We start from the raw sequence: 20,251 nt of genomic DNA on the forward strand, positions 1-20,251 counted from the left end.
GTACCAACTTTGGAGAAACCCTGAACACTCTTCGCCATGCTTGCAAAGCATATCCAGGGAAGCTCTCTCTGAACAAAGGAAACAGTCCTTCCTTTATACAAAATCTTTACATCACAGTCAGTAATGCTCACGAGACAACCCCCAGTCACTCCTTCACAGTCGCATGTCACTCAAGACACAATGCAGTGATCACATCATCTCCAGAAACAATGTAATGCAAATCATCCCTTACTTTTAACTACAGGGAGTAGTCCAATTTCCAACTGTAATGTTCTTATTGATTTCTGAATAGGAGATGATGGCACTGTACATGGTTCTGAATTGCAAGGAAATAACCTTGTAAATGGCTCTGAATAGTAGAAGATGATTATGTAAATTTCTTACAATCTATCTGTAAGTCAGAGGCATCTCCATCCTCTCCTCGGGACTTCCAATTTCCTGCAGGTCAGCAGAGCAAGTCAACTCTTTAATATCACACTGTTATAACCTGGGAACATTGTTTAAAAATTCTAATCTCCCATTTAAGACTGATACGAGGAGAATTTCTTTCTCTTGAATTGTTGTCGATCTGATTAAATTTTTTAAGGCTGAGGTAGATAGCTGTTTGACAAAGGTGTCAAAGGTTCTGGAAGGACCAGAGAGTAGAATTGAGGGCATGACAATGATCTTGTCAAGTAACGGAACAAGCTGCATGCTGACTTCAGCTCCTAATTTGTGTGTTCCTAAAAGCAGTTTATAGAGCAACCGCGGTTGTCTGAACATCAATTATCTGAACAAGATCTCAAGGTCCCATAAAAAGGTTATCAGTTATCCGAACAATCAGTCATCTGATCAAAATACTCCCCTCCAGTCTTGTTTGGATAAGCGACATTGTTCTGTGCAACCTTGCCTTTCTTTTGGTGCCTGATATAGTATTTTAATTAGTAAAAGACTGCAGATACTGAGAATCTGAAATCGGGACAGAACATGTTGTTGATGCTGTTCAGGTCAGACCGCAACAGAGAAGAGAGAAACAGAGCATTTCAGGCCATTAGGCTTTCACTGGAACCGGAAACCATTTGTTTCATGATTATAAGAAAATAATAGCCTCGGGAATAAAGTAACAATGAGGTTGTGTGAAAGCATGGACTGACCAGGATTGTTAAATCATGGATATAATGATGTGGAAGGCCAAACTGAGGGGTTACAGTGTGATAAAGCAATGAAAGAGAAATACAAAATAGAGGCAAATATTTATAGCTGAGCCATCACAAAAACCTGCTAAAACAAATATTGTTAATTGTTATTATTTGCACGTCCATATTCTAACTTGCATTCGAGTTTTTTTTAAAATAGCTGAAACTAATCAGAAAAAAAAAACAAAAAGCAAAGCATTCAGGTTAAATGTATGCAAGCCAAGTATTAGAATGTAAGCAGTGACTATTTATTTGTTAACTGGATTTAATGCAAAAATGGTCCTGTCATGGTTTGCAATTGGAAATTTGAAAAGGACATACACAGAGGCACCAAGAAGAGTGGCTGAGGAGGTGTTTAACAAGGTATTGAGAAGATCTTTGAGGAGAGGGAGGTTTAGAGCCAGAATACTTTCAGGTGTTAGAGAAAGTAGTCTCACGAAGGCCACATGCTTTGCAACCAAAGGAAGAAGAAAAGTAGCAAAGATTGTGCATTTCTAAAAATTGGGACTGGAAATTTAGGCAATGTTAATGACCCATCTGTACACATCATGAAGAAAAGAATACAAACTGCACCAGAGTCATGCACTTTCAATTTAAACCTGTACCTGTCAGTTAGTGCTGAGTTTAAAGTGAGTTATTTTTACTTTGATCCTCTTGGGTTGTTTAGCTGTAATTTCCTTTGTCCTTTTGAGTCAGGCTATGGAATTAAGCCATTAGTACTTGGGTGATGAGTAAGAAGATGGAGCATGGATGACGGCTGTTTGGTTCATCTCATTTGATTCCAGAATGCAGTAAAGGTAGATTGTTTTATCACAGAAATAGATGTCTTTCAAGCAAACTATTATGCAGTTCTGATATCTGTTATTTGTAAGAAAAAGGAAATATTCAAAGACATAGAGTTGTTCCACTGTTCACTCTTGTCTACATAACAAAAGTAACACAACACTTAAGAAATAATTGCTTGTGGAGCGCTCAGTGACGCTCTGCAAATGATCGTGATATGGTGTTTCATAAATGTATCACTTGCTCTTCCCTTCTGCAACAAGTGTTAGCTTTGCCAATGTATACTGTCAAACGCTTCTTGTGAGTCTTTGATCATGCAGGAGAGTAATTTGGGTGATAAAATATTGTGTTGATCTTTAACCAGATGTCATCTTTATTTTAGGAAAACCAATGATGTATGCATTTTTACGATGGCTTATTTTGTCAGTTCCGATAAATTTTAATCTTCAAAGTATATGGGATCAGTCCTCATTTTTACAGATACTGCTGTGAGCTGCTAATAGTCTGTTTTTCAGGAGTCATGATCTTGTTGCTGTTTCATTTTTTGTAAACTTGCGCAAAGCACAGAAAGTTCACATTGGATCTTCCCAAATATATTCCCCTGCTTTGACATCTATGAGATGCCAGAGATGGTGTTCGTTTTTGAGGCTCCTGACCTATTACGTATTTCATGATTGTGAAGTAAGAAGGACTGTTGAATGATTTAAGTGTATGTGAACACCTATAATTCATAGAACCAAAATTTACAAAAACATAAAAGCACAGTGTGCATTTGGTATGTCTATGGATTACAGCAAGCAATGAGGGTTATGCAGGAGATTTATTTTCAAGCAAGGTATGGCAGAATGTTCTACCCCTCCAATTTAATTTTGTATTTTACACAGTTCTGCAAATTTCAATGATTACTGAAAACTTGTCCTTTTGTGGAAATGACAAAAAAAAAATCCCTGGAAGGATTGTAGATACTTGAAAAATAAAATGATCAATTTCATTGAAATTCTAACTCCTCATAGACTGTGTCAATTGTGAATGAAGCCTGTTTTGCAAACCTGTAATAATTGCAGTGTTGCATATTGCTGACACAAACCAGAATGATTTCATTGTTGCATACATCCTTTTCTGGACCCAATAGCAGTTCAAAAGCAATTGGGGAGTGACCTTGATTGACAGTCCTGATGAAAGATTCTGACTGGAAACGGTGACTTTCCTGCTCATCTGCTGTCTGACTTACTGTGCTTTTTTCCAGCTCCACACTTTATCAACTTTGACAGAATGTTGAATAAATAATTTAAATTTTTAGCAAGTTCCAGGATGGGATGAGATGGATCAAAATCCAAGAATAATACAGCACAGGAACAGGCCCTTTGGCTTACCAAGCTTGCCTCGATTCCATTCCTTATTTAGACCCGCTACTTATTGCCCGTACTCCGTCTCCCTCTCGTTCACGTGTCTATTGATATACACCTAAGCATTGTTAAAATGCGCGCTTCCACTACCTCCACTGGCAGTGCATGCAGGCACCCACCATTCTGTGTTAAAACATTTCTCTCCACTGCTCCCCTAAACTTTTCTCCTCTCACCTTGAACCTGTACTATCTTGTAGTTGACCTTTCCACTCGGACTAACCACCCCATCAGTGTTTTTCAATTTGTAGACTTCTATCAGGTCGCCCCTCAGCCTCTGTCTTTTCAGTGACAATCGTCTGAGTTTACCCAACCTTTCCTCATACCTAAAACCCTCCAGACCAGGCAACAGCCTGGTAAACCACCTGTGCATCCTCTCCAAATCATTCACGTCTCCTGGTAGTGTGGCGACCAGAACCACATGCAATGTTCTAAATGTGGTCTACTTAGAGTTTTATACAGCTATAACATAATTCATCAATGTTTATGTTTGATGCCCTGGCCGATGAAAGCAAGCATGCTGTGTGCCTTCTTGACGACCTTATCTACCTGTGTTCCTACTTTCAGCGACTTGTACACCCTCTGAATGTTAGAGTTCCTCAGTGATGGGTCATTTATTCTATAATTTTCACCTGAATTTGATCTTCCAAAATGCATCACCTCCCATTTGTCTGTATTAAACTACATCTGCCATTTCTGAGCCCAAACCTGCAATCTATCTATATCCTGCTGTATCCTTTAACAGTCCTCATCACTATCTGCAACTTTGCCAATTTGATGTTATCTGCAAACATACTCATCAGATCACCTATATTTTCCTCCAGATAATTTTTATTGATGTATATGACAGTCTGTTCTGACATAACGTGATACTTCTGTTCCTGTATGAATCCCACGTTATAAGAAAATCACCTAATAACAGCACCATTTAAACTAATCACATTATAGCCAATACAGGTAAGGAAAGTTTGCATTCTGCAAATAATGGTCTAAATACTTCAATCGTGTTATACTCAATTCGCATTGAAGAAACATGCGTTATAGCAGAACGGACTGTACAAACAACAAAGGTCCCAGCATTCATCCCTGCTGGACACTAGCAGTTACTGGTCTCCATTCTGAAAAGCATCTTCCACTGCTAATTTGTCTTCTATGACCAAGCCAGTTTAGTATCCGTCGAGGTAGCACACTTTGGATCCCACGAGTCCCTTTGTATTTTTTGTACCAGCCTGCCATGAGGTACCTGATCAAGTTCATATAAACACCATCCACTGCTATTGCTTCATCAGTTATTCTTGTCACCTCTTCAGAAATCTCGATCAAGTTGGTCAGACGTGACCTTCCCTGTACAAGCCCATGCTGCCTATCACTAACAAGTCCATTCGCTTCCAGGTGTGAATAAATCCACCACTGCTGTCAGGCTCACCAACCTGTAATTACCTGGTCATAAATCACGCAACACCAAGTTATAGTCCAACAGGTTTAATTGGAAGCACACTAACTTTCGGAGCGACGCTCCTTCATCAGGTGGTTGTCAAACACCGGCATCTCCAAATCATTGTAATTACCTGGATTGCCTGTTTCCCCTCTCCAACAAAGGAACAACACTATACATTTTCTAGATCCAAATTTTTCAATTCTCCAAATCCTTGAAACAAAATCTTGAAAAATTGAGCATGAGCCCGTTCTTTTCTGTCTGGTTCCATGTATTTCAAACATTTGATTTTAAAAGCTTAGAACAAGTTATGTATTGCAGTTATAATACTAGATAATGAACATGTGAATGACGTTTTAACTGAAACATTGACCCTGTTTAAAACAAGCCATTTAAAATAAATGTTTTATAATTCATTAAAGGCTCAATGGATCTTTTCACTAAAGCAGTTTCTAGTTTACATAGCTCTCTTGGCTCTTGTACTAGAAATAAACAAATATGGTTACATTCTGCAATAACAGCCCAAGGTACCTCAGAGTAATCAAACAAATATTGACATCAAGTCCAAGAAACAGACATTGAGACGGTGACTAAAAGATCAGACAGTGATAAATTTAAGGGAGCTGCTGTAAAGAGAAGCAAGTTGTGGAGGTTCTGGGAGGGAATTCTTTATATTATTCATATTTCTATTTAAGGTTTTGATCTTGGGTTAGACTCCAACAATTTTCTATTTAAAAGAATTCCTTTTATGAGAAATTACTATGCTCTTTAACTAGGTCACCTCAGTAGGCAATAAATGTCAAACAGTTAGCTCCTTCCGCAAAGGACATTAATGATCCATTTGGTTTTGTATCAATGAGTTTTATTACTCCTGTAGTGAATACATTTTACACAAATTCATGGTGAGATTTGAACTTGTTCTCCTGATTTGCTGGACTAATAACATAACAACGTTAACCGTATGTTAAGCATTTATACTTCTAGCTGGTTTGGTCTCCATCAGCACTTTCTTTTTGATGGTTAGGAAGAGCTATTTTCTACAGTCTTTCTTGTAACTTAATCCTGTGGCATAAGTGGTAAACTAGGTTTCCCAAAAGTCATGTATATATCTCATTTTCAACTTGCCTTTTTGTGCCACTGATAGTGGCAGAGAATGAATTTGGCTGGTTAGCTTTCAGTCCGTCTGTCTTTCTACCTACCACTTAGCTTATCCTCTGACCAATATAGTTAGCTCTCTCAGCCCTCCAGAATTCCTGTGGCCCTCCTGAAAAAAGTCTCGTTGGCTCTCTGACAGCTTTATTATACCTTCAAACTGATTATATTACAGCCTTCATTGGAAAATGGTATTGATGCATTTTCTGGAACTGTTGGTTCTAAGTTATGAAATATTGCACTTGCGTGTTTGTGAACTAACTTCATTGAATACAGTATTATTAGTATGGAGCCAAGTTATAGAACATTTATACAATATAAAGGATGGTTTTAAGAAATGTCAACTTGATCATCTGTTTAAATTTAAATCAGAACTTGAGAAATGTTTGTTATCCAAAAGTTTTAAAAGATAAATGGTAATCAGAGGATTAGGAACTTAGATTACAGGTCAACCATGACGTTATTGTACTGTTAGGTTATTTTTCTTGAGATTCTTACACACTGGATGCAACTGCAATACACCAACTTCTGTGAACAACTGAAATTTATTAAGCAAGTACAAGCTTTTGGAGGATCCCTTAATACTCTCTGCAATGCTTATGGAGCCATGTCAAGAGATCTCTGTCTTAATAAAGGGGCCAGTTCTTCCTCCTTAGAAGAGTTTCACATTACAGTCAGTAATGCCCACAAAACAATACCCAGCTACTCCCCCATAGTCACTCATGCCACTCATGACATGAAATAGTGATTTGATTATTTCTGGAAACAATGTGATGTCGATCATTCTTTAATGGCAATATCTGGTGTAAATCTCTTCTTTTTTAACTGCAGAGTGTAGTCAGAATTTTAACCGCAGTGCTCTTATTGATTCTGAATAGCAGGAGATGACAATGTAAATTTTTTTTTTACATTGTACCTGCAAGACGGAGAAACATACCACCGTACCCCCAAGGCATCCAATTTCTTGAAGGCCAGCAGAACAAAGTAACCCCTTAATATCTCCGTTTGGTGCGGAACAGGCTCAAGGGGCTAACTCCTACTCCTGTTCCGATCTTTGTTACGTAATGTGTTAGTGAGCCATCAAATGTATTGCAAGGAAGAAGTTGCAACACAGAATCTCATGTCCATTTATTGGATTTTGGAATCCTGTATCATGGACTTGATAATTCAGTATAGACACACTTTTCTTTCGTGCTTCTCCTCTATATTCAAGTCTACATTTTAATGAACATGTATTTGTACTGATCCTGATAAAGTAAGAAGCCCACCCTCCTTCCAGAGAAAGTGCACATTCTCCTTCCTGTCACTTTTAAGGCAGTATTATTCCAGTACGTTAACCGTGCATTGCTAATTGGGAATCCAGATGTCACTATTTTTGTCATCAGTAAATAAAAATGAGGATTGGACACTCTTTGGACATACCATCTCCTATTTGTTAAGTACATTTGTGTGCTTAACATTTTTCATGTTCGTTATGTTAAGTTCTTTTTTCTGAGATCCTTACGCACTTGATGCAACTGCAAGACATCAACTTCTGTGAACAAACAGCCAAATGTATTAAATACAATACAGCGCAAGCTTCAGAGAAACTCTGAATGCTCCTCGCCATGCTTGCGAGGCATGTCCGGGGTGTCTCTTTCTGGACGAACCTTTAACACGCAGAGCTTACGGGATCGTGGCAAAGCTCTCTCTGAACAAAGGAAACCGTCCTTCCTTTATACAAAATCTTTACATCATAGTAATGCACACAAAACAACCCCCAGTTGCACCCTCACAGTCATATGTCACTTGAGATACAATGCAGTTACCACCTCCCCTCCAGAGACAATGTGGTGCAAATCATCCCTTTAATAGTCAAATCTGTTGCAAATCATTTTTTTAACTATAGGGGAGAAGTCAAATTCCAACTGTAATGTTTTTATTGATTTCTGGATGAATTTGTAAATTGTCCCTGAATGGCAAGGAAATGGCTGTCTAAAACCTCCACATTCCACCCAGAAGACAAAGATACACCACTTTACCCCAGGGCATTCAATTTCTTGCACGTCAGTAGAGCAAATTAACTCTTTAATATCTCAGTTGGTGAAATGGTCAGACAGAACTGTTGGTATATTTTGGTCATTGAGTATTTTCACATAATTAATGAACAATCATACATACTAAAGTTAATTAAAAAGCATAAATCTAGGACACTTCATTCACTCAAAATATTGGTCAAGGTGCCTTGTACCAAAGTGTTGACATGTTTTGAATAGCTTTTGCCCATGGCCACACCCATAACTTACCAGAACTTTCTGTTGAAGAATTGATATGACCAGGTGATGGGAGCAAACTGGCTGCCTTCCTTAACCCATTGATTGTCAGCAACAAGGGTTTCTAAATCTTTGAGCAGCTGCATTATACCTAAATTAAAATGTACTACCTTTTAAAAAGAGTGAATTACAAGGTTTTCTTGTGTGCAAGAAAGAGGTTTTGTTATCACTAATCCTGGAAAAAATCATAACACAATACCCAGCAAACAGGCATAACGTTGAAATTGAGGACAGTGTCTTCTACAAAAACGAAGATCAAGGGTAGGCCATTTTATATATACAGGTCATTATTGTATAACGCATATTTTGTCAACTCAAATTGGCTATGACATGATTGGTGAACTGTGGACACTTTGAATAATATAGACTTTCTACTGAATGGGTATAGTATTTTTCTGTAGCGATCTTCACCAATTAAATTTTCAAAAGCATGAGGTCACAGAGGAATGTAACCATTGCATTATGCCAGAATGCAGTGTATAATTAATTAAAAAAAACTTCCTAGGGTCTTTGAGATGATAGGTTTTGTCTTGAGATCTTGGTTGTTTATTTGATGTTGTATATCCTTAGCAGAGGCAAAATCTGTGTGCGTCTTTTGAGTTCTCAATGAAATGGATGTTTCTCCAACTTACTTTAGCACTTGGTGTTTTTGTTTGTTTTTTGTGCGAAACTGAAAGAAAATGGGACAGAGAGAGCAAGAGAAAGCCTTTCAGCTCTGCTTTTAACGTGAGGCAAATCAGAATCTTCTACATGTGGGCTGGCGGTCATTGTAAACCTCTGCTCAGAGATAGATGACTGCCTCAGTCTGGTTCTCCTAGGGAATGAAACCCGACCAGGGATCTTTAGAAAATAAGTGCCTGTTCTCACACCTTGACTCAAAAAAGAAATGCTATTGCCTTTTGAACACATCCACAAAGGGATCATGGTTAAAGCAGTTACTGCTGTGAGGATCAGGAGGAAGACGGTACTTGTATTAGCAACTAAGCAGGATGCTGGTGAGAGCTAGTTTTCCATTCAAAAAGTAGAGAATTGAACAGCTGACTTCTGGGGATTTAAGTAACAGCAAGTCACTAAGGGAAGACTCTGAATGAAAGTACTTTCAAGAGTACTCTGCTGAGCGGAATAGTTTTCTACAGACAGGGAGACTGCTCTTGGTGTAGTAGGCAGAAGTGAGCCTGCTCAGAAGATGCGGGTAATTTAGGACTTAACCTTGTATTGCCTATCAAATATCCATCAAAATTACTGTAAACAATTAGAAGTTGTTAGAGGTTTCTTGGTTAACATTAGTTAATGTGAAAGTACCTTTTCCCTTAGTTGGATGCATCACTGCTTGTTCAGTCATGTTTGATCTATAATTGATATTATTTTGTTGCAGTAAAACTTCTGAAATGTAAAATTTTGGCCTTCAGTTATTTCTTGCAAAAGTCATCACTTATGAAATTGCTGGTCTCTATGGAGATGCTTACGATGAAATAATAGAGCTGTATTTTAATGATAAACGATCTTAAGTAGTACAATAATGCTTAAACACCCGCCCTAGTCATAGAATCACCATAAAAAGATGTATTTGCAAGAAAATAAACAATCTTAAAACAATATGTACAGTTGTGCAATATGTACAATATATTGTACTCTGTAACATGCGGTACATAATTCCACCATCTAGTCCACGACAATTACATTGAACAGTGCATCAAGTGGATTTATGATCTGAGCTAGGGGACGGAAAGATATGGTCGAGTCAAAAAGTGTGCTGCTGGAAAAGCACAGCCGATCAGGCAGCATCCGAGAAGGATTCCTGATGAACAGCTTGTGCTCAAAACGTCGACTCTCCTGCTCCTTGGATGCTGCCTGACCGGCTGTGCTTTTCCAGCAGCACATTTTTCGACTCTGATCTCCAGCATCTCTGGTCCTCATTTACTCCCGGAAAGAAATTATTGCCAATTTTGACTAATATCACAAAGATAGGTCGGAAAATAAGGTTTGGGGAGAATATAGTCAGAGGGTCACAAAAAGATATAGGTTAAGTGAACAGGCAGCAATGTGGCAAGTGGAGCATAACCTGGTAAAGTCTGAAATTGGTCACCCACAAACACACAAACAACATCCTTACTGGTATAAGTTTCATCAAAGAGGCAGAGAACAACAACAGACTCCCCTTCCTAGACATCACAGTAGAATGAACAGCGAATGGAGAGCTACAGACCAGTGTCTACAAGAAAGCGACACACAAAGACCAGATACTCAACAACAGGAGCAATCATCCCAACACCCACAAATCGAGCTGCATCAGGACATTATTTAAACAAGCTACAATGACTGCAGCACCCAGGAGCTATGAGATGTCGAAGATAAACACCGATACAACATACTCGAGAACAATGGGCACCCGATAAGCGCAGTCCACCGATTCTTACACACAAACCTAAACAAGAAGACACAGCACACCCATGTACTCCAGCCAGCCTGCCATACTTTAGACTACTCCGGCACCTTGGCATCATGGCAGCCCACAAACCTACCAACGCACTGAAACAGCTCATGTTGAATCTGAAGGACCAATGACCAGCAGAATGAACATCATAAACAAAATACCCTGCAAGAAATGCAACAAACATTATATTGGACAGACTGGCAGGAAACTAGCCACCAGGATACATGAGCACCAACTAGCCACCAAAAGACATGACTATCACAAGTATTATTATACACAGACAATGAGGGACTCCAGTTTAACTGGGGCAATACATCCATCCTGGCACATGCATGGGAATTCTTAGAGGCCTGGCATTCAAACTGGAATTCCATCACCAAACATATCGATTTGGACCCCATTTACCAACGTCTCAGAAAAAGAACCGGAAATGATATCACCCACCACAACAGACCAAGACACACAAGTAGAAAGTGGTGCAGAATACCAGTGCTTCATCAGAGGCTCACTGTTGATGTCACCTAGCATGGTGACCAAATGTCGGAGAATAAATGTAGTAGCTCAGCAAGCAAACTTACAACCTGAACCACAACCTGAGCTACAAATTGTCGCAAAAATCGCGTTGGTCATTTTGGCTAGAAAAGAAGTATCCAACTAAATGATGAGAGATTGCAAACCTTTGCAGTGCAGAAGGTTCTGGGTGCCATCATGCATGAATCACAACAGCTTAGTGTGCAGGTACAACAGGTAATTGCGAAAGCTTGTAGAATGTTTATTGTTTATTACAAGGTAAAAGTAGGGAGATTCTGCTTCAACTGAACAGGGGACTGGTGAGACCACATCTGGAGTACTGTGCCAGTTATTTAATCATCTTATTTGTGGAAGGATGTTAATGCCTTGGAGGCAGTTCAGAAGACACATAATGAAAGTGAGTGGGTTGGCATCTTATTTGAAAGTAAGATGCATCTTATTTGAAAATATAAACTCTTGAGGGGTTTTGATAGGGGAGATGTAGAAAAGAGGTTTCATGTTATGCGAGAACTCAGATCTAATGATCACTGTTTAAATGGGCAACCCTTGATGTTTAAAGCAGAAATGAGGCAAAAATAATTCTCTGAAGGTTGAGAGTCTTTGGAACATTATTTTTAAGGAGTGTGTGAAAGCTGTGTATTGATGGTTTCAACAGTGACTTCAAGAAAGAAAGGAACATGGAGATTCAGAGAGCCCCTTTATTACTGAGCGTAACCTCTGACTCATCCTGCCAAGCCTGATTCGCATCGTCCACTACACTCATGTGAATCACAAATGTGCAATGGAAATGGACAGTGTCTGCGACTGTGCCCTCAGTGGGTGAAGCAAGTTTTTCTTTCTGTCTGAGTCCGCAGGCTCAACCTGTGAGCAGTATGAGGCCCTTCAAGGGGCACTAGCATTAATCTTGAACTTTCAAAGTACAGGTTGAAGTCATCTGTAATCATAGCACCCTGCGCATGAAATGTCCAATGGTGTGAGCTAAAAATCCTAGTTATAAGTAATTTTGACTGTCCATGTGAAGCTGAAGTAGTCACAGATAAGTGCCACCCACAGGCCACAATTATCAAAGACAGTCGAAGATCCCATAGGCTGATCAAGGATGTGTAACTGATTTCCTCTCACTTTGAACAATAAGTATTTGCCAAAATGCTCCAATAAGCGATGTTGCTTAATGAGTGCTAGGGGTGGGAGAGCAAGGTGTCAGTGATCTTACAGCACTTATAATCACCAGTTGAATTTCCGTGATGTGATTTGTGTTGCATTCATTGACATGGGCTCCTTGTAGAGGCATTTCATGGCGTTGCTAGTTAGAGTCCTCCATGTCTTTCTCAATGTAGCTCTGTGCTAAGTCATCATTTGTGTGATGTGAATGCTGATGGCTCAGGATTTGTTCCATTACTGATATTCTCCACACAGGTTCATTTTAACCCTGATCAATTGTCACTGTTGTTCTGGTGCAATGAAAGTACAGAGAATTTGAAGAGGGACATTTGTACTGGCAAGTTCGGGATCAGTGGCAACCAAACAACGTCCACGTGAGGTAGTTGCATCTGATCGTTCCATCAGAATGAGGATAGGGTACAGAAGGCCCACAGTCTATTGTTCTTGGTGCTATTTCCTTCACAGGACGGAGGGGCATGTCACCACAGACTTGAAGGTGTCCTGGGGACACCATCATTGAGCGATACCAACTGCTGGAGTGGGTAGCCATTCCATCCAAATGGTCATCTTAGTGACAGCTGCGTCAAACCTTCATGCAACTGACTGCTTCTAAGGATCCACTGAGACTGTTTGTGGGAACTCTCAAACTCCTATCTGGAAAATGTATTGAAGCTGTTATTAATGCAGTTTGTGCTGGATCACACCAATTTATCTGATTTGCCTGTGACGAGATCAATGCTGCAGCCCAGGCAGTGGGCTTTGGAAGTGTGGCTGGATTCCCTCAGGTGCAGGGCTGTATAGGCTCTGCATCTGTCATGGTTAAGGCATCATAACACTGTTGACTTCAACAGAAAAGGATTTAATTCAATCAATGTACAAATTATGTGATCAGTAGTGCCACTCCAAGCTTGCAGCAAGTACCTGGGAAATGCCATCATGCCTTGAGAACTCTCATGTTTCTGTTATGTTTTGGGGCTGGATACCTTTCAAGTACGTTTTACTGAGAGATGAGGACTGCCCTTTATCACTATGATTGATGGCTCCATTATGTAATGCCCTGACTGAGACATACTTCCAGCATGGCTGTTATGGAGTAGATGACAGGCCTGGTAAAGATGAGGTTCTGCTGCTTGAATCCATAGGCGTTGGACAGTGTGTACTGCATAATCCTTGAATGCTGAGTCCAGCACAACTGGAGCGAATAATGAAGGGATGTGATGGGCTCTGAAGAGCTGGTAGAGCATCAGCATTCTTCGGAGGAGGAAGATGATGACATTGAGTAGGTGAAGCATTACTTTCTGCTTGATAGAGTGCAGCAGCATCGGACATAATAAGCCAGGTAGGGCTTAATGGAGAAGCATTTCCAATAGACATGAGCTTGGTGCAGTGATCATTCTTTGATGGTAAATTTGTTGTTTTGAAAGGCAATTAGTTCCCATCTACTCCTGGAAGCCAATGCAGCTTTTCTTTGTTTACAATTATGTACTTGGATTTGCAATGATGTGTTGGCCATGAGACCTATGTCCCCAGAGGCATTCGTTTTAAAAATTGCGCATGGCTGGAGTTTAAAAATGGTTCTGTTGATCCCACGAGGTCCTGGCAGAAGTGAGTGTTTCCACAGAGAAACTTCACTGGGGCCAGTACGAGAAACCCTCGGTGAATGTCATTGAATCAACACTTGGCTAATTTCAGCCCATGGTAACGATGGAGGAACTGAGTGAGCTAATGGTGAGTTAGATCTTGGTGTTGTCAGTGTGAATATGTTAAAAAACTAGCTGTTTCCAGATGTTGTCACCAATGAGGAGCATGGAGGTGAGAAATAGGAAGGAGCAACTATGCAATGTGCAAAATATATATGTTACCACTACACGCAAAGCACAGGTTTAAAATATCCCTATCCCTGGACTGACGGGCCTGGGTTCAAGTGCTGCCTACTCCAGAGTGTATAATAACTTCTCTGAACATGTTGATTAGAAAAATAGATAAAATAAAATATACAAATTTCACTGCAAAAGCTGTGTCCGTACAGCATTTGATGCAACTGCATAGATATTGCTAAATATATTGCAATATAATACATATACCCCACAGCTACCACAATATAACATTGAAGAGAGAATTTACAATGACCAAATATACTGTACAAAACAGAATTTTGGGTATCTATGTAGAACTATATATAATAGCAAGTTTGCAATCGTATAGCACTTGCAACAAAGATGAGAAGAGAAAGATTTAAATAGGATCTGAAGGGCAACCTTTTCACACAGAGGGTGGTGTGTGTATGGAATGTGTTGGACTATAACCTAGTGTTACAACATTTAAAAGGCATCTGGATGGTTTTATGAATAGGAAGGGTTTAGAGGGGTAGGGGCGGAATGTTGGAAATTGGGACCCGGTCAGATTGGAATATCTGGTCTGCGTGGATGAGTTGGACCAAAGGGTCTGTTTCTGTGTTGTATGACTGTGTTACTCCTGTGTTCTAAAATATCCTAAGATGTTTCACTGAGATTTATTTAAACCAGGTTTGACATTGAGCCGTATGAGAGTTTGGAACTGGTGACCGAATGCTTAATCAGAAGTAGGTTTCAAGCAGCATCTTAACGGTAAAGCAATTGCTGGAAAGGGTACGGGAGGGAATTCCAGTGGTTCGGGCTTTGGCAGCTGAAGACATGGTTCCAATTGTGGAGTGATGACATTGGGAATGTGAAAGAGACCAGACACGCTCTCACTTGCCAAGTGATGGATGTATATTTTGAATTTGAGTTCATTTTACATATGATTAACAACTGTCTTGGACTCTGTGTGGTTTCTGCGACAGTTCAGCTGAGATCAATAGGGAAATGATTGCATTTTATTTGCTCAGTGCTTCTCCTACCACCTAGTGGGGACAACGTGCTATTAACAGAAACCGGAAATATATTCCGCGTACTTGGCACAACTTTCGGAAATGTCTTGTTAAGATTTTTAAAAGTTTCGTGCCAAATGTGCCAGTGAAATACTTATAAATTATAGCTAGAAGATAGGAAACGTTGTGGTTTGTACACAGAATTATGAAAAAAAATATAAATTCTTCACTTATTAAAACAAGCTGAACTTCTAGCAAGTCTTTATATCCCAAAATAAAATTGATGTGGAGATGCCGGTGTTGGACTGGGGTGGACAAAGTCAAAAATCACTCAACACCAGGTTATAGTCCAATACATTTATTTGAAAACACATGCACCTGGAAGTGGAGTGAGGCTCCAAAAGCTTGTGTTTTCAAATACATGTGTTGGACTACAACCTGGTGTTGTGTGATTTTGACCAAAATAAAATTGTCAGCAGTTAATTGTCATGATGGATGATTTTTTCAGGCTTTGACCTATTTCATGCAAAACAGCATCATCACACTGAGAAGCACATTACAATTGAATCTTAATGAATCAAACTCCATATGAGCAAATGCCCATCTTGTTTATATTTGGTTAGTGTTTAAAGAAACTCATGATGAAGGCACTGATTACTAATGGTTCATTTTCAGTATTTATGAAAATGAACTTTGAAATTAATTTAAATTTTGATTCAAATGCAGCTTGAGTGTTCATACAATGTCACCAACATACCTGATGGTTGCCAAGTGTCCATTAGGTTTTTCCCAAGGGTTTTGAAACAACAAAGATCTTCTGAAATTTAGCAACCTGACTTCAACTGATAACTGAGATTCAACATTATTTAACTTGCATATTATCATTTGCAAACGGGGAACTGCTTTACTCCTCTTGAGAGACAAATAATCTATATTAGTTACAAAGCCTGGATATGAGCCACTGGCTATTATTTTTGTGATTAAAGAAAGTTGAGTGAATGACATTGGACGTCACAATCCCTAATGTCTATTAGGGATCATATTTGAATCAAAATTCCTTGGTGTTCAGGATATGAGTACAGGTTTCCTTGTTAAAACCAAGATCGTTTGAAAAGTTTATGAAAACGTTTCCACATCAGAAATATTACTTAGTGAGGACGGGAAAAGTCCAAATGAATTTAGAATTGAAGATATGTTGTCAGGGTGATCAGCATTGTAACTGAGAGGTGTTCAAAAATGAAGTAAAGACATGTCCAGGACAGTGCTACATTATGAAAAGGGATCTTGTTCACTAAACAGTGCTGCTTACTAAAAAGGAGATTCAACATTGCTAATTAATGGAATTTTATTCCTGTGTAGGTCAGTGAAAAAGATGTGCAGCAACACTTCCTGGTGTCCTCCAACAAGAATTGTTGGAACTGGCTGAAGGAGATTATTGTACATGTGGAGCAAGTCATGCCAAAGGTAAATTCCTCAGTTATAATTACTTACTTACTTGTATTTAACAAAAGTACGAGAATGTCCCTGAAATAACCTGTTTAATTTTCAGTTTAAGTAGTTTTAGTTTGTGCTACATTTAACTCTGAAGATCTGTTGAAATGAGGAGTCTCTTCACTCCCAGGAATTGGGAAATGGATGCTTCGTCATTGAGTATGTTCAAGGCTATGATTGATACTTTTTGAATTCTGAAGGAATTGAGGGAATGGGCAGAAATATCGAACTGAGGCAGAGGATTGAATGACAGAGCAGACTCAAGGGTATCCTCTTGCTTTTTCTGTTCTTGTGTTCTTAATGCTTTGATATCCAAGAATTCAGGTATCTTGTTGGTTCTTGAAGCTTTGTGACAGTACAGATTTCCTAATAAGGATGTCACCAGCTGTAAGATGTTTTAAAGTGTATGGTTGCCTTTTCTGGCTATCTGGTCTTCCTGGATAAAATCCTTGACTGTAATATTGGCACCCACAGAAACAAATCATAAACTCTTCAGAAATCCCTGTCATCCAGGCACTACGTCCAGTTCTCAGTGTTTTTCATTTGGTTAACTTTATTAAAGGTTCTTGCTGCATTTTGAACATGTGGTATATTTCTTTCATTCATTTTGAAGCAACTGAAAGTCAGAAACCTAGAGAAGCTGGTTACGAAGCATTAGATAGTTGCTTTGCATGGGGCAGATTGAAATCTCCTGTGTTTTTCCCTATGCAGATCTCGTTGGGCTATGCACCTCCTGTGACTGAGAGAGAAGGCGTGCAATTGTCTCCCAGGCTTCCGCTGTTTCCAGTTAATAAGTGGTTATTCAGAAGTGTAGAGCAGTGGCCTGGCAACATACTCTACCTCATTTGGTAGATGCCAAGTTCAGATCAGATACTTGACACAGAGTTATGACTGATCGGGATAATTGTGCAGGGGTGAATTTCAACCTGAGTCCCTCCACTTCATGACGCCTCCACTGCACTGTAAGTTTGATCATTATCCTCTCACCACATTAATGATTTCAAACAGTGTCTTGTTAAATTAAGCACACATTCACTTACACTGAAGCTATGCGTTTTCGTTGATAAAGACACAGATTCATTGACAGTGATTTATGCCAGCAGCCATGGAATAGTTGGCAGTGTAGAACCACCAGGAATTACCTGGAATCTGTACTTTCCAGAGCATTAATCTGCAGCATATTCTGAGATGAATACTCCAGGGTATAAAGTTCTATCTTGTAGCCAATCCCAAAAGGTAAGGCAACCGGAGATTTGCTATGAAATATTTGTTGGAAACTGCAACAGCATTCACTCACAAGGTGGCCCTCCATGTTGTACCTATGTTTAAAGGTTCTCAAAAGGAGAGAATGGACCAAATTTAAAAAGGAAAAATATGGAATGACATTAATCACTAGTTTTGGAAATCATGAAATTTAAGAAACTAAATAACAAATTTGCACACAGCATGGCCAGAGAATAGCAATGTGATTGTGATTGGATCATTTGTTTTAGTGATGGTTGAAAAATGCATCTTGACTGAGATACTAAGGAAAGCTCTTGCTTTTTTGAATAATGCCATAGGATGTCTTGCACCTCCTCAAGCTGAAAGTACTGACTTGTGTGTAACATCTTACTTTAAAGACGACTACTTCAGTAGTAGATTATTCTCTCTGTTTTGTTTTGGAGTGTCATCCTGTGTTTTGGTGTTCAAGTTTCTGGTGGAATATGGTCATTCTGACTTAGATGAGAGAGTAAGCAACTGAACGATGGCCAACATGTCAATAATGTGACATTTTGTAATGGAATCCAAAGAACTGAACATAGATGTCTATCTGCCATTGAGCTAGATCATGAAATATTGTTGTGCTTAACAGGAGGATACGTTGGTCTGTAATTTTTATTTGGGAATTGTTATTCACAGATAATCGACATTGGAATGCAATCAACACAATTTACAGTTTGTTCAAATGATGTATAAAGAGTGAGGTAGTTGTAGGATGCTGGTTTTATTTTGGGAAAATGAATTACACAACACCACAAAATTATACGTTGTCTCCCAGCACACCAGAGTGCATATGCAGTGACTTAATTTCAATGCGCCAGCCTAATCAAATATGATTTAATGTATGCTACTCAAAGCTGGAAAGAAACAAAATATTCCTAATTCCTTGTATTTTATAGGTTACTGACCTATTGACCCCTTACCTCTTTCTTTGCTCAACTTCCACTTGCTGTTTTCCTCACTGAGAAGAGGAAGTGGCTGAACTGATTGTGGATTTCCACCCTTCGGCTGTCACTGACAGAGGGTGGATTAGATTGCTGAGAGGAATTGGTACTTCCTCTGGATTCCCTCCAAAATCTTCCTGTCTCCAAAAACGTTAACCCTACCCTCTCTCCCATTTGCAGACTTATCACTGGGAAGATCATGCACTGTGGCGTTTTTTAAATTGGGGCATGCATCATGTTGAGCATTTGGCCACCTCTTCTCCTTTTTAAGTTGCATTGAAGATTTAATGAACCTGAGTTCATGTGCTAAATTTTGTTGTGTGCATCATTACCTTGTTGCAACAACCTTTCTGTCGCACATTGTCTGCCACTTCCTGTAGTGAAACTTCAGACCACTGTTCAGTCACAAGTGATCGCAATTGGCATTTCATCTAAACCAGGCAGACTCATTCTACCACTCTGAACGGAGTCATTTTTCTCATCGACTCATGCCTGAGGTTAACTTCCTTTAGCACCGGCAGACCACAAACGACTAATTCAAACAACAACTTTGCACTTTTACATTGCACCTTTTGCCGAAGGCAAAAAAAGTTTGTTTAAAGAGAGAAGATTTGAAGGAAATAGGAGGTCGAGAGGCTCTGCAGGCCAGGGTCTAGGCAGGTTAAAGCAAGTCTGCTCTTGGTGGCAGAATTAAATTTGGGTACAAGGCTAGAGTTGGAGGAGCACAATGCCTTTTGGAGGATGGTCTCGTTTAATAAGGTTAAAAGCACTGTTCTTCCTTGTTCTGTCTAACAGTGTATGGATCATTTATTTAAGTACGCAATCAGTTTGAATTCGTTATGTGGCAGTGCACGTGCCATGATTTTGAGGGGCTGAATTGTACACAGACTGCACAGGGTTTTCAGTTAGTGGCCAAGCATTGTACAGGGACCGTAGGTTACAGGGATCAGAGTTGGTAAGGTAGTGAAGTGAGTAAAAATAAGGAATGAGAAATTTAAAATGCAAGGGTCACTAGACCAGGAGTGAGTAAGAACAGGGTGAAAAGGTGAACAGAAATCGAGCAGTGGAGTTTGGATGAGTTCAAGTTCATGTTTAAGGTGGGTGTGGTTCCAAACAAGTGGATTGTGTTGTCCTGGCAGTGTCAAGCTTTGAATGTATAAGGAGTTGCTCTTATTCAGGCCAAGGGAGAGTATTTCATCACACTTGTGACATTACCTTATAGATGTGTGCATAAGCCCTGGGGAGTTAGTAAGTGAAATACCCACCTCAGATTCCCAACTTGTGACGTGCTGCAGTTGAGTTTTGAGTTGCTGTTGCTC

The 20,251-nt window shown here is 39.4% G+C and overlaps 1 protein-coding gene across 8 annotated transcripts in view; it reads left to right on the top strand.

The window, feature by feature from the left end:
- Positions 1 to 20,251, top strand: part of plagl2 (pleiomorphic adenoma gene-like 2) — a 142,477-nt gene that overhangs the window by 96,505 nt on the left and 25,721 nt on the right. For 5 of the 8 annotated variants that reach the window (XM_087994847.1, XM_087994845.1, XM_087994849.1 and 2 more), the window contains one exon: positions 16,594 to 16,698. In XM_087994847.1, the coding sequence (XP_087850973.1) occupies positions 16,676 to 16,698 (23 nt within the window). In that variant the 5' untranslated portion in view covers positions 16,594 to 16,675. Of the gene's footprint in view, positions 1 to 16,593; positions 16,699 to 17,436; positions 17,688 to 20,251 lie in introns of all 8 variants that reach the window. The other 3 variants (XM_087994850.1, XM_087994846.1, XM_043710504.2) reach the window with 1 other exon arrangement.

Source organism: Chiloscyllium plagiosum, unplaced genomic scaffold (genome assembly GCF_037043375.1).
Source record: "Chiloscyllium plagiosum isolate Xiang-an unplaced genomic scaffold, Cpla_swu_hap1 HiC_scaffold_15, whole genome shotgun sequence".
Taxonomy (NCBI): domain Eukaryota; kingdom Metazoa; phylum Chordata; class Chondrichthyes; order Orectolobiformes; family Hemiscylliidae; genus Chiloscyllium; species Chiloscyllium plagiosum.